Consider the following 22,370-nt stretch of genomic DNA (forward strand, 5'->3'; position numbering starts at 1 on the left):
CTCCCACGAGCCTTGGAGTCACTCTATGTCAAGGGCAACATTTTGATGGTTTGTCCTGTCACAAGACATGAAGTCTGAGGAAGGGCGGGCCTTCGTCCAGCTTACCTCACCGTCCCTCCTGCCTGGTCTAATTTCATTTTTTCTGTTTGCACCTCTTCAGATTTTCTGCTTTCAATTAGCCATTGTAGACATCCTACCATCTTAAAGAGCAGGGCATTGTACTGTCTGGTTTTATGTGTCCAACTTGACAGGAGTTTTTTTTTTTTTCGAGTTGGGGATCCGGACAGGGCCTTGTTTTGCTAAGCAAGCGCTCTACATGAGCTAAATCCCCAACCCCTAGGGCTGCTTTATAGAACCCAGGAGGGCCTATTGGGGTGGTGCCATCCCTGGGCTGGTGGTCTTGGGTTCTGTAAGAGAGCAAGCTGAGGGGTTGGGGATTTAGCTCAGTGGTAGAGCGCTTGCCTTTAGCAAGCGCAAGGCCCTGGGTTTGGTCCCCAGCTCCGAGAAAAAAAAAAAAAAAAAAAAAAAGAGAGCAAGCTGAGCAAGCCAAGGGGGAGCAAGCCAGTAATCAGTATCCCTCCATGGCCTCTTCTACATCAGCTCCTGCCCTGTGTGAGTTCCTGTCCTGACTTCCTTTGGTGATGAACAGCTATGTGGAAGTGTAAGCTGAATAAACCCTTTCCTCTCCAGCTTGTTTCTTGGTTGGTCATGAAGTTCATTCAGGAAGAGAAACCCTGGCTAAGACAGTCATCCTGATGCCTGCAGTCTTCCAGCTCAGTCCACCCAATCTACTGCATTTCTCAAACAGTGCTAGTCAGTTACTACTGGACCGAGCAGCCCAAGGTATTTCCTAGATTGCCAGCGAGTCACACTTCTCTACTTGCCACAGGAGACCGCTAAGTGGCATGCCAGCCCACCTCATGCTCCAATGTAGCCATAGTTCATTCAGCGTGACGGAGTCACTCCTCTTCACTATGCAGCCTGCCCTGTTTCCCAGTCTACCCTGGTCCCCCAGTCCTCCGTGTATCCTGATCCACCCCACCCAATGTCCTCCCCTCCATTTTAACTCTACAGAGCACTTCACTCCTCACAGCTGCGTCTTTCCTCAGCTTACCAGGATTTGGTTCTAGATTCCCTTCCTAGATTCCACCTTTGTCGTAAAGGGTCTTCTGCGGCAACAGAGGCAAACAAGGGTCCCCTCTAGCATCTGATCACTGACCACTGGGTCCTAGACTTGACGAAGTCACTCTATTCTAAAAAAATTACCTACCCTATCAAGGAAGAATGAGTTCATTTATGGGGACCACTGGTCTCAGAGTGCCAAAGCCCATGCAGGAGAATGACAGATGGCTTTAGAATTCACACAGCCACATGGGTGGGCCTCGGTGTGGCAGGGCCCAAGGACCACGTGTCCTGAGGACGTCATGGTGTGATGGATTTTGCTCCACTTACTGCCCTCACCTCCACCTTGATCTAATTATCTGAAAACTCTAAGGGGGCTTCCAGTCCCTCACTGGGCAGCATCTCTGACACAATAGCAACACTGGATTCCTTTCAAGCACTGCTACTGGATCAGATTAATGATTCATCACAGCCCTGGGAAAGAACTTAGGTGGATTGTCGGCTAAGACCACCTTTAGAAATCATTTGGAGACGTAAAATTGTTAGTGAAGCTGGGTTGAGATGTTGTTACTACTGGAGCTGATGCAGAAAACCTTAGGAAACATTCAGAAAGGCACATTCTTATTCCTTAAGCTAGGGACCTTAAGCCAGGGAACACGAAAAATGGCAGCGCTGGCTGACGTGGCTCTCGCTGAGGCTGGACTGGCGATCATTGATTTCTTCTATCCATTTTTGCTGCCCTCAGGTTCCTAATATGGTTATTAAGAATTGCTGATGAATAGATATGAATTCTGAGGATTTAAGGTGGATACAAATGGTTTTTATATAGAAGTTTTGATTTGTGACTTTTAAGATTCTTGAGAGATTACTGTTAAAGATAAATAGTAAGATAATTGCTCCTTTCTTTGTAACCGTTGCAAGTTGCTGCCTGTCAGTGAGGGAAACTGTCAGAGAAAGCTCCCTGGCTTGCTCACACTTTGTCACTCTGTTGCAAGTTGCTCAGTTACAAATGTTCCTAGGGGGGATGGGGATTTAGCTCAGTGGTAGGGCGCTTACCTAGAAAGCGCAAGGCCCTGGGTTCGGTCCCCAGATCCGAAAAAAAAAACAAAAAAAAAAAAAAAAACAAATGTTCCTAGGGTTTTGTTTTTTTTTGTTGTTGTTTGTTTTTTTTGAATAATTTGTTCCCTTTATCTGCACTGCATGATGTTATTTCTTGTAAAGGTATTGGGGAACACTTTCTTCATAATCATTCAGTAGAAGAAAACTAAAACGGAATCACATTGTAATTTTACACTGCTTGAAAGATTCTACTGGGATATACAAACTGTAGAAGAAAAAAATGGAATGTAGAGGGTTTGAACATTGGTCCTTCCACCCTTCAACTGTGTATACTATGCATACATGTAAAGCTTGTCTGGGGGTGTGTTGGAGCTTGCTCCGTCGATCGTGTGTGTGTGTGTGTGTGTGTGTGTGTGTGTGTGTGTGTGTGTAATGTTTGTAGCATGTTTGCTGGGGCTCTGAATGCTCTGAACATTCTATGTGAGAATGTGTATGTATCTGTCCGCAGTTTTGTGTGTATGCATGCATGTATATACTTGTGTGTATGAAGTTATTGAACTCTTTTGTTCTATCCTGTGTGTGTGTGTCTCTGTGTGTGTCTGTGTAAATTCTCTCTTTCCTTCTCTTTCTTATTGGCCCCAAGGAATTAAAAGAGTTACAAGTTTATCTGCTGGCCACAGGGAGTACCAGCCCCAGTAAATGAAGCTGTGTTCCCTCAGAGAAAATTCTGCTCAGTAACTTCTCTCATCACTGGCTGCCATTGGCATCAGCCCCAATAGGTATCTGGATCCACCCCCGCCAGCAGCTCTAAGCACTGACCCCTCCACGGTGCCCACCACAAGGACACCAGAGCTAGTCATTGGCACTCAAGAATATAGAAAAGATTAGAGAGGGGAATTATGAACCAAGGGCTGGGCAAAGCAAATTGCCCCGAAAACCAGGGAGCGAAAATCTCTTCTTCCGATTCACCTCAGTCCTATAGAAGTAACCTCAGAGGAGAATGCATCTTCTAAAAGAAGCATAAAGGGGCGGCCAGTACAATCTGGGGAGATTGGATCCTTTCCCTGATCTAAGCTCTGGCACTAACCTAAGCCACGCACAAAGAACACAAGAAAACACATTTTTCAGAAAATGTATCAGTGAATCAATACTGTCAGCAAGGGAAAAATTACCATTGGGTAGAAAACATATTCCCTAGAAAATCTGGATAAGCATTTCATATGGTTAATGGGAACAAACCTCCCAACAGTGCCTTCAACACAGAGAAGGGCAGCCGGAGCCTCCTAGCCAGCTTGACACCTACAGATAGGACTTTGGTGGAGAAGCATGCATGGGGGAGGGCTCCACCATCTTAGCTTTTCCAGTAGTGCCGCACCTCTCAAGGGCTGTCTGCCCTTGTCCTGGGCTGCAGGACTCAGCCCTCTGCACTTGAGAGCAGGAAGCTCTGCAGCAGAAGTGGGGCAGCCTCTGGGCAGGCTCTGCCTGAGCCTGCAGTTGCAACTCCTGCTGAGCTTCTACAGACCCCATGAGGGGAGACACAGGTGCCTGGGGACAGGGAATGACTGTCCAATGCCTGAACCCTAGCTGTTTCCTGAGGACCATCCCAGGCTCTCTCACACATTTCTGAGCTGCTGTGTTCCCACAGAACTCACATCTCCCTTTGATGAGGCTTGCGCCCTTCATTGGCATTAATGAGGAGCAGCCCCTGGCCAGGATCTTTTCCTGCCCTTTGTGTTTCCTCCCAGGGGACAGCCTCTGCCAGAAGCCCTTCACCTGGTTGGGGAACTGATTTTCCAGAGGCTGACTCTTAGGTGTCAGTGCTGGGGAGGATGTGTGTCCTTGGGTTTCCTCTGCTGCCCTGGCCTGAGCACAGTGTCTCTTGCCTCTGGTCCGGGATGTCCCCAAGCCTGCATCCCCTCCACCAAGCTTTCCTGCCTCAGTTACCAGTGGGGACACTCCTCTGGCAGCTGGGGGACAGTCCTTGTTCTTGCTCTGGCCTGAGACATATGCAGGGACCCAGGGACCCTGCCGTGGCTCTATGTTGATGCCCACAGAGGGGAAGTGCACATGCAGCACCTGAGAAACTGCCATATCCCCACTGGAGGGGCCCCGGGGTTTGGAAGTCATTTCTTTTGAGGCAAAGGCTGTGGCGGGCAGGCCTGGCACCTGGATGTGTGTTTCGCCCTCTGAGTTTGGCACGACTTCTGTGAACACCTGACTTTTAGAGTAAGGCATCTCAGAGTCCTGGGGAACGGACATTCCCTGCAGGGACCGACATCCAGTCACATGGCTCCCTGGGGAGCACAGGCCCTGGGTGCCTTTCAAGTTCTTAGTGGACTGTGGGTCAAGACCAGGGAGTTGCTCTCCCTTGTGTAGCTCTGTGGACCCCTCAGCCATGGAGCAGTTTTTCCAGTTCTTCCTCTCTCCCTGAGAGCCCTGTGTGTTGTTGCTGGAAGCCAATCTCTCCTCTGTTGGCCCCTCTGGGCTCATGGGTGGCTCTGGGTCAGGTCCGCTGTCTGATCTAGAATGTTGCCGGATGCCTTTGTGTGCCATACTGGGTGTCCAGTGCTTGATGGGCTCTCGGCCACTTGGGGCCATGCTAAGGTCTTTGTCTACACACACCTTCTTGTTCTCAGAGGCTGGCTGTGTGTGGCCCGCAAGCGAGGCAGCAGGGAGAGGCCTGTGTTGGATGGGGACTAAATCCACTGTCCCCTTTCTATCTCCATTAGTGTTTCTTCTGAGGAACCTGGAGGGCTTGTCAGAATCCACTGCATAAACGCTGTGGGCTCGAGAGTGGAGCTGATGGGAAGGTCGAGATGGCGCTGCTTTTGTCAAGTAGGTCTCTAGGGATTCCTCAACTCTTTGAGGAAGGCCGAACGCCATCCTCCTGCCGAAGGTTGTGATGTGTTCTTCCAGCATCTTCTCTTTGCTAGGACTGAGCGTCAAGCCGGGGGGGTGCTCTGTCGGTCCGTCTTCCTCACCTGCCAAAGGTGCCACGTGTCTGGAGGAGGTCTCAGGTGCAGGCAGTGCCACAGTCATAATAGAATGCCTCGACCTGTCCACGGCGCTAGGGATCTCACCCCCACTGATTTCCCTCATTTTCTTGATCAGGTGTTCTTGCAGGATGTTTTCAATTCCTTTCTGACGCACCTGTGAAGGGCTTGAAGGTTTGCCGGGCTGCCTGCTTTCCTGACTCTCCGGCTGCGTCTTCTGTGGCGCCCCCTGAAGGTTGCCCTGGGGACGGTCGTTTTGGCCAGTATCTTGACGGTATGTCTGTTCTTTGACCAAAATCTCCTGCTGCAGAGAATGACCTTCAGGCATCCGAGAGAGAAAGCCTCCTGCTCTTCCAGGTCCAATGGCCTTCGAGTCTTTCTTGCCGTGGCTCTTAGAGAAAGTAGTCTTCGAGAGTCTACGGGTCCTCCTAGACTCAGAGATGTCAGTCCGTTCTGGCTGAGGACTCATGAGTGACAGGGACTCATCGATCCTGTGGGGCAGGCCCCAGCGGCGTTGAATGAGTCTCTTTCGGAGATGGTGTTCCAGTTTCTTCTGGAGCTCCCCGGTGAGGGGGAAGTCTCCAGGAAGGATGGGCCGAGGAGTACAGGCCTTGGAGGAGCGACTTGCGGACAAGAACTTGGGAGGGGAGGGGCAAAAGGCATCCTGGGATTTTTTGATCACCAAGGGTAAACCCCACACCCTCTCTTGCTCTTTTTTCAAGATGTTGTATTCCAGGCACTGCGTGGCAGAAGGTCCGAGAGGCTGCTCGTCTCCCTGGGGTCTGTGAAAATGCACCCCACAGTATCTCAGCTCGGATTGAGAGGGAGCAAGCGTCAAGACTGAGACGGGGTATTGGAGGTGAGGCTGAGGCTGCGACTCAGCAAGAGGGTCACATGGAGGATGAGACTGGGGCTCGGGCTGTAGCCAGGTCTGTGATCCATACACAGAGAGGGGCGTGGGAAGCAGAATCGCATGGGAGTAGTCGGCAATGGAGGCTTCGGCGATGCTGTTGAAGCAGACGGATGTTGAGGAGCGGTCATACAAGGCAGTAGGAGGGCGCAGGGCCTCACTGTGCAGAGAAGGGGGGCCCCAGAAGAGCTGGGCAGGTTTGAGCTCCTCGTGGTCTTCAGAAGTCCTGGACGGAGAGAGCTGCTGGTGCGTGACCCTGCTTCTTGCTGTGTGAGAAGCCGCCGAATCTTGTGGCTCAACCAATGACTTTCCCAGCGGCAGCTTCTCCGAAGAACTGGGTGACTTTGTAAAACCATCTCTGTTCTCCTCTTCCTTTGCCATCAGGAAATCACGCCCCTTCTGGTCTAGCCTTTTGAGCAGTTTCAGGGCATCAGAGTTGGGGGAAAAGAGCTGTCCGGGCTCTAGATGGTAGGCCCTTGTTTCTTTCTGCAAAGAGGCTTGAGAAACATGGGTAGGTGGGGGACGCTGGTTATCCAAGCCTGAAGATAACTGGTTGTCAGCAGCAGGCTGCCGTGGGGAGGCAGCTGGCATTGCCTGTCTTACATAGCCAGTGCCTTTGACTGGTGGGACATTCACAGACACCTCATCGGGTCCGTCCACCAGAGATCTAGTGGTTTCCGGCCGGAAGACCGCTTCCGACTTCTGCACTTCTTTCTTCGGAAGAGGAAAAGAAGGGAACGGGTAGGGTGGGGTGGGGTCCGGTAGAGGCTTAGGGTTCAAGGGAAGTGCGGACTCTGGTGTCAGAGAGTCATGCAGCAGTGCGGTTGAGTGGAAGCCATCTAAGGAGGCAAAGCAGTTAGGTGAGAGGATAGACTGAGCCAGCGGCAAAGGCTCCTGAGGACCGGCTGGAGCTGGATGTCCTGGCTGCCTTCCTGTGAGCAGAGAGGACAGAATAAACGAGGCCTCTGTCACAGGAGCTGTGGAAGTCACGTAGAAGTGAGAGGCAGCGCCATCTTTGAGGATGGCCTGGGAGAGCTGGTGACCAACATCACCAGATCTGTCACATACAGGGAAGAGGGGACCTCCATGTGGCAGCAGTTCATCGCAGCTGGCATCGGAGGGCTCCCTCGGAGGGCTGTGGGAGATACAAAGGTGGAGCTATCATTCGGGCCGGCCTAGCCCGCTCACACTGCCCTGTCCATGGCTGTCGTCTGTGACCTCCTCCCATGTCCGGTTGCTAGCTGCACCCCTCCCCCCCGAGAGGGTTGTGGGGGAAGGGACCAGGGAAGAAGGGAAACCAATCACCTTCGCTGGATTGTCTGTAGCTTTCTTCTCTGCTCTGCTTCTCCCTGGCAAGTTCCCCCATCTCGAATAAGCAAGACAATGGGGTTATGGGGAGCCAAGGTATGGAGGAGCTAGCATTGCAAGGGAGTAGACTTAGGGAAAACACTTAGGGTCTCGATTCCTGAAAGCACCAAGAAGCAACAACAAATGCTCCCGGAGAACACTCTCAGAACATTCCCCAGGTTCACAGGTGCAGCTCAGATGCTAACCCCCCCACCCCACCCCCAACCCCACCCCCGCCTCCCCGTGGTGTCACCAGTGTCATTCAAAACCACTGCGGGAAACACTACCCTGTGGTTTCCTCACAGCTGTCAGCTCCCAGGAAGGAAGCAGGGGATGCAGTGTCAGGAGATGGAAGCTGTGCTTCAAAGCCGCCAGTACCCCACTGCACATCTCACAGGAGCCCAAGGGGCCGTCCTGCACAGGTCAGCCTGTCTTCATAGGAGTCTTTCCTCACAGACTCCTGTCTCAATTAAGGGACTATGTATAGTAACTGACATCCTCAGAACATAAACCTGGAATCCTATGGAAGGCACAGCGTAGAGAGCCCTGAGGGAGCCCAGAGACAGACACCTACCTGTAAGGTCTTGCCTTCTCTCCTTCCCTTCCTCCTGTGGCTGTCAACAACAGAAGAGAATAAGCTGGGAACTCACCGGTTAAGAGGCTCAGAATCCCACCGAGCAGGCACATCCTGGGACGCTCGGATAACAAGCCGCCATGTCTGTTTTACTAACTGGAGGTGGCGGCTTGTTTCTGCTCTCCTCCTCTGGGGGACTAAAGGACCATGTGCGTGGCCTTCTTTCTGAGGAATTTACACCTGTGCTGCTCCTGAGGGTAACTAGTCCTAGAGGGAAAGACTGGGCTCCATTCTCTCTTCAGAGATCCCCTTCAACATTCAGCACTGTGATCCTGACCAGCTCATCATGGAAGAGGGTAGGGGAAGGGACACGTGAGGCAGGAGTGGACCATGGGACCCACTGTCAGGAAAGGCTGGTCTCACCCCCAGAGCCCAAAGACTGTAGTAGCCAAGCCATTAGGACCAGTTTCCTACTTTGTCCTGGAAACTTCAGCCACACAGATAGGAAGGTGAATGTGGGCTCCACGTGGGACTCTTAGTCCTCCCTAATGCCTCTTGTGAGCTAGAACAGAGGTCTCCCCCCTCCCCGCCCTCCTCTCTCCCGCCTCTCCTCCCCTTCCTTCTCCTCTCTCATTCCCTCCCCTCCCTCCCCTCTCCTCTCCCCTCCTCTCTTCCCTCTCCTCTTCTCTTCTCCCCTCTCCCCCCCCCCCCCCCCCCCCCCCTTCCCTCCCTCCCCCTCTCCTCTCCTCCCCCTCTTCCCTCTCCTCTCTTCACTCATTCATCTCAGACATCTGACAGCCAAGCCCATCCCACAGCCAGAGAGCACAACTACAGCCCAGCAATGAAGACTCTCTCTTGGGAATTCACCACACTTCCTTACCTCCGGGGTGTATTTCTTTCTCTGCAGAGACCGGGCAAGCAGTCTCACTATCAGGGAGCTGATGTACAGAAGCAGGAGCCCCAGTCCACTCAGAAGAGTGGAGTTAAGGTCTATGTGGTAGGAAGCTGAGCCAAAGGTCAGCCATGTCTCCGTGAGGCCATTCAGAGATGAGAAAATGTTCTCCATAGTATAAACAGCATGGCTGCCTGAGGTGTCTGATTCTGAGGGTTCATGAGCTTGACTAGAGTCCCAAGCCTGCATCACAGAGCAGGGGAGAGTCACAAGGGTTTCTGAGGGCGGGGAGGAGGGTGTGTCTTCAGCCCTTCCCCCACCCCTAGGAGCTCCTCAGAGCCCTCTGCCCAATGTTGCTGCCCCCTGCTTCCATCTGCCCTTTCCTCACACCATACTCCTCAGGGGAACTCTCTGTTGTTCCATCAGCAGCCCAGACTGTCACCCAGTCCCCTTGCTGTTTGAAGAACTTGATTTGGACCTCAGCAGTTCTGCTACAATGTAGTGCCTGGGATTCTGCTTTGCCATGACATTTACTGTCTCAGGACAGCAATGTCATCATACAGATGCTACGTACAGAATGGCTGTCCCCTCCCTTAAAGTGGGTCCATGACTCTAGGATCTTTTACACATCTTCTTTCCAAATGTCCCTTAGTAACTTTTGTGTATGAATCAGCTTGTGGTGTCTCTAATTAGCGGGGTAGAATCAAATCACGAAACTGACTTTTCACAAATTATCCGCAAAGGACCAAAGGATATGTGTGCATGCCTGTGTGTGTGTGTGTGTGTGTGTGTGTGTGTGTGTGGTACAGAACGGATACTCAACACTGGTAAAGTTTCACTAATCAGAAAAAAAAGAAGTAAACTTGTTGCGGGAATTTGCAGCCCCAAGAAGCCCGTATGAAAACCAGTTATTGTGTTTATAAGTCACGTACCCAGATCGGGCAGATCTAGAGCTCTCCTAACTTATTCCTCAACTATGAGAACCTTTGTTCTTGCACTTTCTCCCAGCCACATGGCTCTTCTCCATTTCAGCTTCCTCCTCCTCCTCCATCCTCTGTCTCCTCTCCCAAAACCTCTCGTCCCACCTTTCCCCTCTACCACCCAGTCGTAGGCTCTAGCCTTTAATGATCAGATAGAATGGGGAGAAGCTTCACGTGAGATCCACTGCTGATGGGGGTAGGGAGGTGGGAAGCCCCTCCGGAGGAAGCAGAATTGACATTGGAATTCAAACAGCGCCAGGGCAACCCACAACATTAACTTACTCCAAGAATACCAAGAAATTTTATATTTATGTTGGTGATTTAAATTTGGCTTCACATGGAGAGACTTGGGAGAAAGTCAGATCCAAGATGCTCAGGAGGTGGGCTAGGGAAGTGTGACCAGGAGACCGGAGAGGTTCAGGTGGGAAGAATGCCGAGCTGCCATGGTCTGTGGAGGCTGGAGCAGCTGAGAAATCAGGATTGATCCCGGGCAGGCTAGAGGGAACTAGACTATGACTTGTCAAACAAGATGCCTTGCATAGAATAAGATGTAGCGGGAACTGGCTAATTGGGTCCATTGTATCCACTGAAAATTGTTGCACAGTAGGTAGACTATGGTCAGATCAATTCCATTGTATCCATTGGAGATCTTTGCTACGGCCAGCTGGGGAACGCTGAGCACAGGAAGGTGGAGGCTCACTAGAAAGGGTGGACCAGAGTGGGCAGGAGGCCAGGAGATACTAGAATAGTATGTGTGAGGAGAGGAAAATGCTGGGTGGACTAGGGGAAGCTGGAAAATGGGACTCACTGGGTAGACTCTGCTGGGGAACAGCAGGCTCGGTAGAATAGAGTCAGACGGAGAATGTAGTACACCGGACCACGAAGGTGAGCTGGAGATCATGGCGATCCAGGCAGTGGGAGCATGGAGCGCGTTGTAGTTGGGAAACAGTATGGTCTGGGTGCACAAGCAGCAGCTGTAGAATGGGGTGCAATAGGAACAACGGAGGGAGTGGGGGAGACTGGGGGTGAGTGGAGGAAAGGTATGTGTTGGTTGAACGGAGGCAGTAGGGATAGGAGGCCATGGGTCTGTGAGGTGAGGAATGGAGCACACCAAGGAGGTTGAGGTAATGCGATGGGTGGACTGTTTGAACTGCAGGACAACAGGGTGGACAAGGGCAGGGAGCGTGTGGGCTGAGGGGAGGAACAGGATACACCGGGTAGAATCGTGGATAACATGAATTTTGGAACACCACAGGGCTGGCAGGAGAGCTCACCAAAGACAGTGGTGTGGGTATGGTGTCAGCTGTCATTCAAGACTGAGGACTAGTTGGGTTGAAGAAATAAGTACTCTGGTGCGACTAGTGTGGCCTGGGGAATGGGAAAGGCTATACGGGACAGGGGGCATGCTGTAAGGGGCAGTAGGAGTTACTGGGGAGGGGATGGCTGGAATGAAGAAGACTGGGATGAACTGGGGAACAAGACGGGCTGTGTTGCATGCAGCCACAGTTTAGGGTATGTTGGGAGGCAGGGCATGCCAGGTTGAATAGGGCCAGTATGGTCAGTATTAGTCTGGCTTGTGAAGAAAGGCAGAGTAGACTAAGGCACAGATATAGTGCAGGCTAAAAGTCAGGGAGGAGCAGATTTAGGGGACATGGGGTGGATGGGCAGGAAGAAAAGGAGGACCCAAAATGTACTGAGTGAACTGGAGCGGGTTGGGGGATCAGGGTATATTCAGTGGATCTGGGAAATGTGCAAGCTAGCAAGCCAGAGATGGGAAGACAGAGAGGACTGGTGAGACAGGCAGGGTGGTAGGTGTCTTAGTCGGGGTTTCTATTCCTGCACAAACATCATGACCAAGAAGCAAGCTGGGGAGGAAAGGGTTTGTTTAGCTCACATTTCCACATCGCTGTTCATCACTAGAGGAAGTCAGGACTGGAACTCAAGCAGGTCAGGAAGCAGGAGCTGATGCCGAGGCCATGGAGGGATGTTACTTACTGGCTCGCTTCCCCTGGCTTGCTCAGCCTGCTTTCTTATAAAACCTAAGACCACCAGGCCAGGGACGGCACCACCCATAATGGGCTGGACCCTCCCACCCTTGATCGCCAATTGAGAAAGTGCCTTACAGCTGGGTCTCATGGAGGCATTTCCTCAAGGGAGGCTCCATTCTCTGTGCTAACTCCAGCTTGTGTCAAGTTGGCGCACAAAACCAGTCAGTACAGTAGTCAAGAGACACTAAATTAAATCGGTATAGGGAGCACGCAGGCCCTTGTGTTCCCATGTATTGGGTGCACCTAGAATGTTGGCATTCAGGGTTGTTCCTTCAAGGGAAGAAATCCAAAGTCCTGTTACCCACCCGGAAGGCTGAGAAGAGGTGTGCATTCTAGCCTGGTGACTTTTGTACCCTCTGTGTGACTGAAGACCACCAGACCCTCCCCCAGAGCCTCATCACAAGCTTGGCTTTCCTCAGCCAATCAATCTATAGAAGAGCCTGTCTTTACGGATCGTATCACATGTACTTGTTTGTTTTCCGGGACAGGGTGTGTCCCGCGTACTTTACAAAAGAGTTTTGATGAAGTCAAGCATGGTCTCTATTTACCTCACTCTAGAACTGAGTCAATTGTCACCGGGAGAAGTTTTCACCAAATTGAGCTTTGCTTAAATACACCTAAAATAAACTGCCTGGGGGGTCAGATTCCTGAAGTCTGAACCAATGCCTGTTACTCGTCTGTGTTGGAACTATTTTCTTGCCTCCTGTGGACTGTGACTCTGCTGGCTGTGGTGGCTGCAGAGATCCCCCACAAATTGGCAAAGGCCCAACCAGGGCAAGTTGTTGAGCAGTGCAATTTGTAGGCTGGCCAGAGGCAGGTTTTCAGGGGATGCTGGGAGGCCTAGCAAACTGTGGTGACTTTCAGAGTGAGAGATGCTGGAGAGTGGTCTAAGGACCAGGACAGGCTTCCCAGACAAGGCTGGGGTGGTGGCCGAGCCTCGACGGGATCCCCATGAGCAGGAGTACAGGGCACTCCTGGGTCCAGCAGAATGCCGGCTGCCTTTCCCATAGAATGGCCATCCGTCTATCTGTCTTCTTCCTCTACCCATCCTCATCGTCTGAGTCAAACTTACCTAGGAATGTTGCAAGAACAGGAAGACATTCGTTTCCTCAACAGAGCCATCTGGGACCATCTTGAACAAAAGGTCCTTACAAAGCCACCATTCATGTTGTGAGGAAAAAAAAAAAAACAGTGGAGAATATCCTGGAATTCATTTACAGGACCACGAAACATTGATGGCATAAGAAAAGAAAAGAGAAACACGGGCTGGAGAGATGGCTCAGCGGTTAAGAGCACTGACTACTCTTCCAGAGGTCCTGGGTTCAATTCCCAGCAACCACACAGTGGTTCACAACCATCTGTAATGAAATCTGATGCCCTCTTCTGATGATGTACTTACATAATGAAAATAAATCTTAAAAAGAAAGAAGAAAAGAAATAAAGAGAGAAAAAAGAAAGGGAAACTGAGTATTCCTGGCACACCTCCTGAATAGTTCATGAATAGTATCTTGCATACCACATCTCTCTCCTTCTCCTCTCCCTCCCCATCCCCCCGTGTGTGTGTGCATGTGTGTGCATGTGTGTGCATGTGTGTGTATGTGTGTATGTGTATGTGTGTGTATGTGTATGTTTTTATGTGTATTTGTATATGTGTGTATGTGTGTATGTTTGTGTATGTGTGTGTATGTGTGAATGTGTATGTGTGTATATGTGTGTATGTGTGTGTATGTATGTGAGTGTGTGTGTGTGAGAGTGTGTGTGAATGTGTGTAAGTGTGTGTATGTGTATATGTGTGTTTGTGTGTGTGTGTGTGTGTATGTCTGTGTGTGTGTATGTATGTATGTGTATGTGTTGTGTGTGTGTGTGTATGTGTGTGTGTAGTGTGTATGTGTGTGTGTGTATGTGTATGTGTGTGTATGTGTATGTGTGTGTGAATGTGTGTGTGTGTATGTGTGTGTGTATGTGTGTATGTGTGTATGTGTGTGTGTGTGTGTGTGTGTGTGTGTGTATGTGTGTGTATGTGTGTGTGTGTTTGTGTATGTTTGTGTATGTGTGTGTATGTGTGTGGGTATGTGTGTATGTGTGTGTGTTTGTGTATGTGTGTATGTGTGTGTGTATGTGTGTATGTGTGTGTGTTTGTGTATGTGTGTATATGTGTGTATATGTGTGTGTATGTGTGTATGTGTGTATGTGTGTATGTGTGTATGTGTATGTTTGTATGTGTGTGTATGCGTTTGTATGTATGTGTATGTGTGTATGTGTATTTGTGTATTGTGTGTATATGTGTATGTGTGTATATGTGTGTATATGTGTGTATGTGTGTGTATATTTCTTGTCAGGTTAAATAACCCTGACAAGAAATGCTATCTGGATAACACATGAGTGGTTCTTTGGTTTGGGACATTAATGTGTGATTACCTAGAGTGGGTGACATACATCAGTGAGGGCCCTCAACCACGTTCTTCTTTAAGGCACTGACACTCCAGGGTCCTACTCTGTCATTGAGGACCCCAGGGACCACCCTCAGAATTTACCAACAACCAGCCCCATCTAAATGAATGTCCCATCGACCACTGACATGGCAAGACACAGTGTTTATCATAGGTAGAGCGAGGAGAAACAGGGTAAAAAAAAAAAATACCAGGTAAAGGAGATGGAAGGAGGAAAGATGTACTCTTCCTGGACATGAAACTAGTTCTCTGATTAGTCAATGGGTTCTGTACATTTAGAGCATAGCCAAAAACCTTAATGCAATTAAACTTTTACTATCGGTGGGAAATTTTACTTTTACATGGTGTGCCGTTATATACAAGAATACATGATTTGACCAAAAATTTATGATCTAACGTGAGTAATGTTTATATCAGTTTCATGACTTAACTGTCACTCTGACCAAAACACACCCAAGGCTGACTCAGAGGTGTTTACTTCTCAACATTTGCGAGGATAAAATATAAGGAGCAGAGGGAAAAAAACTGGTCTTCAGATGGCACGGATATGAGACCAGCCTGTTAGCCAAGGCTGTGGATATCTCAGCAGAGCAGAATCCCAGGCACCACGTGGTAGAGGACTGCTGAGGTCCAAATCAAGTTCTTCAAACAGCAAGGGGACTGGGTGACAGTCTGGGCTGCTGATGGAACAACAGAGAGTTCCCCTGAGGAGTATGGTGTGAGGAAAGGGCAGATGGGAATAGGGGGCAGCAGCATTGGGCAGAGGGCTCTGAGGAGCTCTTGGGGTGGGGGAAGGGCTGAAGACACACCCTCCTCCCCGCCCTCAGAAACCCTTGTGACTCTCCCCTGCTCTGTGATGCAGGCTTGGGACTCTAGTCAAGCTCATGAACCCTCAGAATCAGACACCTCAAGCAGCCATGCTGTTTATACTATGGAGAACATTTTCTCATCTCTGAATGGCCTCACGGAGACATGGCTGACCTTTGGCTCAGCTCCCTACCACAAATACCTCAGCTACATTCTTCTGAGTGGACTGGGGCTCCTGCTTCTGTACATCAGCTCCCTGATAGTGAGACTGCTTGCCCGGTCTCTGCAGAGAAAGAAATACGCCCCAAAGGTAAGGAAGCGTGGTGAGTTTCCAAGAGAGAGTCTTCATTGCTGGGCTGTAGTTGTGCTCTCTGGCTGTGGGATGGGCTTGGCTGTCAGAGGGATGTCTGAGATGAATGAGTGAAGAGAGGAGAGGAGAGGAGAGGAGAGGGGAGGGGTAGAAGAGGAGAGGGGAGGAGAAGAGAGAAGAGGGAGAGGGGAGGAGAGGAGAGGGAGGGAGAGAAGGGAGGGAGGGGAGGGGAGGGAGGGAGGGAATGAGAGAGGAGAAGGAAGGGGAGGAGAGGCGGGAGAGAGGAGGGCGGGGAGGGGGGAGACCTCTGTTCTAGCTCACAAGAGGCATCAGGGAGGACTAAGAGTCCCACGTGGAGCCCACATTCACCTTCCTATCTGTGTGGCTGAAGTTTCCAGGACAAAGTAGGAAACTGGTCCTAATGGCTTGGCTACTACAGTCTTTGGGCTCTGGGGGTGAGACCAGCCTCTCCTGACGGTGGGTCCCATGGTCCACTCCCACTTCACGTGTCCCTTCCCCTACCCTCTTCCATGATGAACTGGTCAGGATCACAGTGCTGAATGTCGGCGGTCTCTGATTAGAGCCTGGTGCGTGGTCTTTAGCTTCACACCCAGCCCTTGGAGACAGCAGACATGTAAATACTGCCTTCACGCTCTGTGCTGTCAAGAAGAGGACTTTTTGCTGAGACGACCCCTGCCCCCTCCAAGTGTGGACTTCATAGTGTTCTTCTCTGCTTTCCCAGAGAGAAAAACAGTGACAATAAGTGATTGCCTCTAAAGTTAGTAGAGTGAATGCAAGGATCCCATCATTTGGTAGAATTCAGGATACTGTGGTCCAGAGTTCTGACTCTATAACGAAGAGAACAGTACAAAGACGTCTCGTGTGCTCACTGCGTTTCTCTTTTCTTTACAGCAACAGAACAACTTTAAGCACAGAAGGGGGAAAGCATTTAAACGTAGGTGTCCACCTGTTAACTTCGTCATCCCAGCATCCCCTGATGTCCTTTCTATGAAGTTTCAGGCCATGATATGAAGATCTCACTCCTGAGACTCTGATTCACAAGATCAACCTAAGATAGATCTCAGTCCTCTCCATTCCCTCCTGCTTAAAGCAGTGACAGTGTTGGGCAGTGGTTACAGCCCCTTGGGGCTCCTGTGAGATGTGCATGGCTGTTTTGAAGCACACTTAAGTCTCCTGACACCATGTCCCCTGGCCTTCCTCCTGGGAACTGACAACCACGAGGAAACCACTGAGCAGTGTTCCCTGCAGTGGTTTTGAGTGGCACTTGTGACAACACAGTGGGGAGGGATTAGCAAGTGAGTCATGTACACTCACGGGTGAGCATCCTGAGTGTCCTCACAGAGCACTTGTCACTGTGTACAGGTTCTCCTAAGTACTTTTCTTTTTTAAAAAAAAAAGGGGGGTTGGGGATTTAGCTCAGTGGTAGAGCACTTGCCTAGCAAGCACAAGGCCCTGGGTTCAGTCCCCAGCTCTGAAAAAAAAGAAAAAGAAAAAAAAATCTAGATATTTAGTACACATGCATGGGTGTTTTCCTTGTCGATAGGTGTTCCACAGCCCTTAGAAATCAAACTGCCCACTGCCCTGTCATTGGACCCAAGGGTCGTTGTGAGCCACCATGTGGGTTCTGAGAACTGAACCCAAGTCCTGTAGACGAATCTCAGGTTCTTTTAACCACCGAACCATCTCTCCAGCCCCCTTGAATATTTTCCTTAAAGGTCTGCCATGTGCCCCTCCTGTTTCTACCCTCCTTCTGGAGGTCACATGCTCTCCCTTTTTCAGGTAAGAAAGCTGGCCAGAGAGACCCTGAGACAGCAAAGAAGCTGCAGATAACCCTCCAAAGGTGATCCATTCCCCTCGTGTCCTGGTCCCTTCTCACAGCTTCTCTATCCTTCCTTTTACACATGTTCAACCTGGCTAAAACTCTGACCTTCCTGTCTCCTTACAGCAAACCACATAATCCCACAGGCTTTCGGCAACTGCTATGGTCAGAGCCCCTCTGTAGTGTATATAACAAAACAAGTCCTCCGGTCAGCTGCCTGCTCTCTCAGGCTCCCCTGGAAGACGGTGGTGATGCCGCTTTGGTGTCCTCTTTGCCTTCTAGGGCTCCTGTGACAGAAGCTCCGATTGCTCTACCCTCTGGCTTCCCTGCAAACCAACCGGGACTTCCAGCTCCAGAAGCTCCTCTCCACACTTCCCTCTCCATCCTCTCGCAGGACCAAATCACTCCTCCGGATGGCTTATCTCGTTCCACACCCCTCAGGGCCTCCCTGTCACCCCAAGCTATTGCTCCCTTAAAGCCTGCAGTGTTGCTGACCCGTACCCCATGCAGAACGCTTACTTCTTCTCCACTTGCCACTCAGGAAGCACAGTTGGCTCTCCTAGCACATGTTCCCCAGTCTCCTGTGGAGAGCCCTAGGGAGCAGTCCTCCAATGCCTCAACGGCCAAAAGCTCCATCTATGATTCAGCATCCTCTCAGTTGTGGTTCAGTGCTGAAGACCAGCCCCGGACAAATTTGCCACACGTGAAGCCCTATGCTTCTCGAGGCTCATACCGGAGACTCACAAAGGTCCGTGCCGCGGAGCCTGAAGATCATTTGTCCCCCGGCCCCGATGTCTTAGCACTCTTCAAGAGGCAAGAGAAAAGGGATGCTGATGTCGTTGCATATAAACTGAAAAAGGAGAAAACGGTATCTTTTTTAATACCGGAAAGTACTTCAGGGGAAATCTCAGCATCATCTGCTGATCTAGAGAACTCGGACCTCTACCACCTTTTGGATAAAAAAAAGGGAGAGCCAGGGGGCCCTCACCCACAGCAGGAGCCCTCTCACCTGAAGAACTCTGAAGACCAGTCAGAGATCAAGGGCAACCAGCTCTTCTGGGGTCTCCCTTCTCTACACAGTGAGTTCCTGAAACATGAAGCTGCTAATTCAGTTAACAGTTACCCAGAAAGGGACGATTTCCACAGAATCTCGGAGGCCTCTACAGGACGTGAGTCTTCCAACCTTACTTACCCCATACCTCTACTCTTGCCTGAGAGTGACCAACAGGGGCAAATTGTACCTCAGTCTCAAATCAAGCCTGACTCTCCTGCCAACTCTAAGGCCCAGATTCAATCCAGACGCCCATTCCTGCCGTCTTCTCCTCAATCCCAGCTTAGGATATGCGGAGTGCGTTTTCACAGCCTAAAGGATGAGGGGCAGCCCCTCGCGCCGTATGAACTTCAGCAGCTGGAATATAACTTATTACAAAAAACACTGCAAGGTTTTTTGGGTTTACCCACTCTGACCCAAAGATTCCAAGAAGGTTTTGGTCCCTCACCTCCTAAAATCTCCTCAACCAGACATTCACGAAAGGCCCATGCTCCTAAGAAAATCCTTCCCGGAGATTTCCCTTTCAACTATAAACTCGAGAGGAAACTAGAACACCATCTTCGAAAGAGACTCATCCAACGTCGCTGGGGCCTGCCCCAGAGGATCCGGGAGTCCCTGTCTTTCATGAATCCTCACTCAAAAATTCCTGAGGTCCCCGAGGCGAAGGACAGCCAAGGACTCTCATGGATCTCTCACTATAAGTTCAACACGAACAGCCTATCAGGTCTTGGGCTCAGCCAAACTGCAAGCTTCCATAAAAAGCCCTTAGAGAGTCACTCTCTAAAGGCGAAAGACGTCAGAGTTCAGGGACAATGTCCAGTAATAGGCCAAAGAGATCACACACAGGGTGACCCCAGTGGGGCTATGATGAGCAGAGTACATTCTAATTCTGAGACAGACCCAGAACTTCAGCTTCGGGATATGTCTGGAAAAATTTCAAAGGCTTCATGGGTCAAACAGAGCCAGACAGAATGCGAAAGTTTCCTGCAAGAACAGCTGGGAAGGAACACTAAAGAAATTAGTAGGGGTGAGACGTCTAGTGCTGCTGAGCGGTCAGGGCATTCTACCAACATGGCACGGCCTCCGCCTGGGACTGCCCCCAGACAAGTGGCGCCTTTGCTAAGTGAAGGAGATGTACGGAAAGAACACGCGCACAGCTTGACGCTTAGTGATAACCAAGAAAAGGTGCTGGAAGAACACATCACAACCTTCGGCAGGAGGATGGTGTTCGGCCTTCCTCAAAGAGTTGAGGAATCCCTAGAGTCCTACTTGACAAAAGCAGCGCCATCTCAACCTTCCCATCAGCTCCACTCTCGAGCCCACAGCGTTTATGCAGTGGATTCTGACAAGCCCTCCAGGTTCCTCAGAAGAAACACTAATGGAGATAGAAAGGGGACAGTGGATTTAGTCCCCATCCAACACAGGCCTCTCCCTGCTGCCTCGCTTGCGGGCCACACACAGCCAGCCTCTGAGAACAAGAAGCTGTGTGTAGACAAAGACCTTAGCATGGCCCCAAGTGGCCGAGAGCCCATCAAGCACTGGACACCCAGTATGGCACACAAAGGCATCCGGCAACATTCTAGATCAGACAGCGGACCTGACCCAGAGCCACCCATGAGCCCAGAGGGGCCAACAGAGGAGAGATTGGCTTCCAGCAACAACACACAGGGCTCTCAGGGAGAGAGGAAGAACTGGAAAAACTGCTCCATGGCTGAGGGGTCCACAGAGCTACACAAGGGAGAGCAACTCCCTGGTCTTGACCCACAGTCCACTAAGAACTTGAAAGGCACCCAGGGCCTGTGCTCCCCAGGGAGCCATGTGACTGGATGTCGGTCCCTGCAGGGAATGTCCGTTCCCCAGGACTCTGAGATGCCTCACTCTAAAAGTCAGGTGCCCACAGAAGTCGTGCCAAACTCAGAGGGCGAGACACACATCCAGGTGCCAGGCCTGCCCGCCACAGCCTTTGCATCAGAAGAAATGACTTCCAAACCCCGGGGCCCCTCCAGTGGGGACATGGCAGTTTCTCAGGTGCTGCATGTGCACTTCCCCTCTGTGGGCATCAACCTGGAGCCACGGCAGGGTCCCTGGGTCCCTGCATATGTCTCAGGCCAGAGCAAGAACAAGGACTGTCCCCCAGCTGCCAGAGGAGTGTCCCTACTGGTAACTGAGGCAGGAAAGCTTGGTGGAGGGGATGCAGGCTTGGGGACATCCCGGACCAGAGGCAAGAGACACTGTGCTCAGGCCAGGGCAGCAGAGGAAACCCAAGGACACACATCCTCCCCAGCGCTGACACCTAAGAGTCAGCCTCTGGAAAATCAGTTCCCCAACCAGGTGAAGGGCTTCTGGCAGAGGCTGTCCCCTGGGAGGAAACACAAAGGGCAGGAAAAGATCCTGGCCAGGGGCTGCTCCTCATTAATGCCAATGAAGGGCGCAAGCCTCATCAAAGGGAGATGTGAGTTCTGTGGGAACACAGCAGCTCAGAAATGTGTGAGAGAGCCTGGGATGGTCCTCAGGAAACAGCTAGGGTTCAGGCATTGGACAGTCATTCCCTGTCCCCAGGCACCTGTGTCTCCCCTCATGGGGTCTGTAGAAGCTCAGCAGGAGTTGCAACTGCAGGCTCAGGCAGAGCCTGCCCAGAGGCTGCCCCACTTCTGCTGCAGAGCTTCCTGCTCTCAAGTGCAGAGGGCTGAGTCCTGCAGCCCAGGACAAGGGCAGACAGCCCTTGAGAGGTGCGGCACTACTGGAAAAGCTAAGATGGTGGAGCCCTCCCCCATGCATGCTTCTCCACCAAAGTCCTATCTGTAGGTGTCAAGCTGGCTAGGAGGCTCCGGCTGCCCTTCTCTGTGTTGAAGGCACTGTTGGGGGGTTTGTTCCCATTAACAACAACCAAAAAAACAAAAACAAAAAGAAAATCAGATTTTCAAGGGAATATGTTTTTATTAACAATAGCTTTATTCCTTGGCTAATAAATTTTCCTTAATTTTTGTGTGCGTGTGCTAGCCCATGTGTGGCAGAGGATTTAGATAAGAAGCCTTAGGCTTGGGAAACAGGACACTGGAGCCTCTCGTGGCTCTTCATGAAAGCAGGATTCGTCCCTAGTGTTTTGCAATGGCATAAACTTCCCACTCTTACTGTAGCCTCAATAATAGTGTGTGGCTGTCCACGCCCTCCCTCCATTGCTCCAGATGCTTGCAAACGAGAGGTTTTTGTATGAGGTCATCCTTGACCAACCAATACATATGGTGACTCAGTCACGGTTTTTGGAACTGCTGTCAGTGATCTAAGATGTACCTTGTCCATGTTCCGTCGGGTCCTGAGTAGAATTGAACAGGAGGCAGCGTCTAATTACTACTAAGCACGCTCACTGGTGAGACACGCCTACTGGAATAGTTCCCACTTAGTTCTTTAAGTCAAACTGTGCCCCTGCTTTCAAAGGGAGGAGTGCCCATCGAGTGGTCACCTCACTTCAGGCTGATCAAGCACCACAAACAAGAGACCATGCATGAGAGTGGAGGGTGTTTCCCGAGGAAGACGTAAAGAGGCGCATGCGCAAGCGCCCGGATCTCATCCCACGATCCCAACATCAGACTTCCGCCGCACTAGACTGCCTGATCCCATCCCTTGGTGCTTTCTCCAGGCTGCCAAGGGCACCACAGAGCTTTCTGATGTCAAAGTATGAGCCCTACTGAGCAGGACTAGCCTGTGACAGGCGCGCGGTCTTTATTTCAGGGGAGGTGATACAATGGCTGCCATCCATGCTCAATGATTCCGACGCTGACGCTGATGCCGCGCCGATGCAGACACCAGCGCTGCCTGGTCTTGATATGCACTCTGCACATGATGATCTGATCGGCATGGAGCCACAGACCTCCCGTGTCACCCGTAATTCAAGTCCCTGTAGTGAAGTTCTTATGGGTTAATTCCACCAACATCCCACAACATTCTGCCTCTCTTACATGCAGGTCTCCAGGGAAGGAAGAGGCAGAA

General features: G+C 50.9%; 2 protein-coding genes across 2 annotated transcripts; one reads left to right on the forward strand and one right to left on the reverse strand.

Moving 5' to 3' along the window:
- Positions 1 to 3,480: 3,480 nt before the first annotated feature.
- On the reverse strand, positions 3,481 to 9,071 carry LOC116884047 (spermatogenesis-associated protein 31D4-like). The gene is made up of 4 exons (XM_032885293.1): positions 8,886 to 9,071; positions 8,006 to 8,045; positions 7,390 to 7,450; positions 3,481 to 7,219 (listed from the first exon to the last, which is right to left on the reverse strand). The coding sequence occupies exons 1-4, from the start codon at positions 9,069 to 9,071 to the stop codon at positions 3,481 to 3,483; spliced, it is 4,026 nt and encodes a 1,341-aa protein (XP_032741184.1).
- Positions 9,072 to 15,306: 6,235 nt separating this feature from the next.
- On the forward strand, positions 15,307 to 21,188 carry LOC116884003 (spermatogenesis-associated protein 31D3-like). Its single transcript, XM_032885239.1, has 4 exons — positions 15,307 to 15,492; positions 16,405 to 16,447; positions 17,293 to 17,353; positions 17,459 to 21,188. The coding sequence occupies exons 1-4, from the start codon at positions 15,307 to 15,309 to the stop codon at positions 21,186 to 21,188; spliced, it is 4,020 nt and encodes a 1,339-aa protein (XP_032741130.1).
- The last annotated feature ends 1,182 nt before the right edge of the window (positions 21,189 to 22,370 follow it).

This window comes from Rattus rattus, chromosome 14, assembly GCF_011064425.1.
Source record: "Rattus rattus isolate New Zealand chromosome 14, Rrattus_CSIRO_v1, whole genome shotgun sequence".
In the NCBI taxonomy this organism is placed as follows: domain Eukaryota; kingdom Metazoa; phylum Chordata; class Mammalia; order Rodentia; family Muridae; genus Rattus; species Rattus rattus.

Bases quoted from the DNA above. Each gene is read 5' to 3' on its own strand.
- LOC116884047 (XM_032885293.1), bottom strand. From the start codon at position 9,071: ATGGAGAACATTTTCTCATCTCTGAATGGCCTCACGGAGACATGGCTG. The intron at 8,046-8,885 runs GTAAGGAAGTGT...TGTTGTTGACAG, and splicing joins GAAAGAAATACACCCCGGAG to CCACAGGAGGAAGGGAAGGA. The intron at 7,451-8,005 runs GTAGGTGTCTGT...TGCTTATTCGAG, and splicing joins GAGAAGGCAAGACCTTACAG to ATGGGGGAACTTGCCAGGGA.
- LOC116884003 (XM_032885239.1), top strand. From the start codon at position 15,307: ATGGAGAACATTTTCTCATCTCTGAATGGCCTCACGGAGACATGGCTG. The intron at 16,448-17,292 runs GTAGGTGTCCAC...TCCCTTTTTCAG, and splicing joins AAGGGGGAAAGCATTTAAAC to GTAAGAAAGCTGGCCAGAGA. The intron at 17,354-17,458 runs GTGATCCATTCC...GTCTCCTTACAG, and splicing joins CTGCAGATAACCCTCCAAAG to CAAACCACATAATCCCACAG.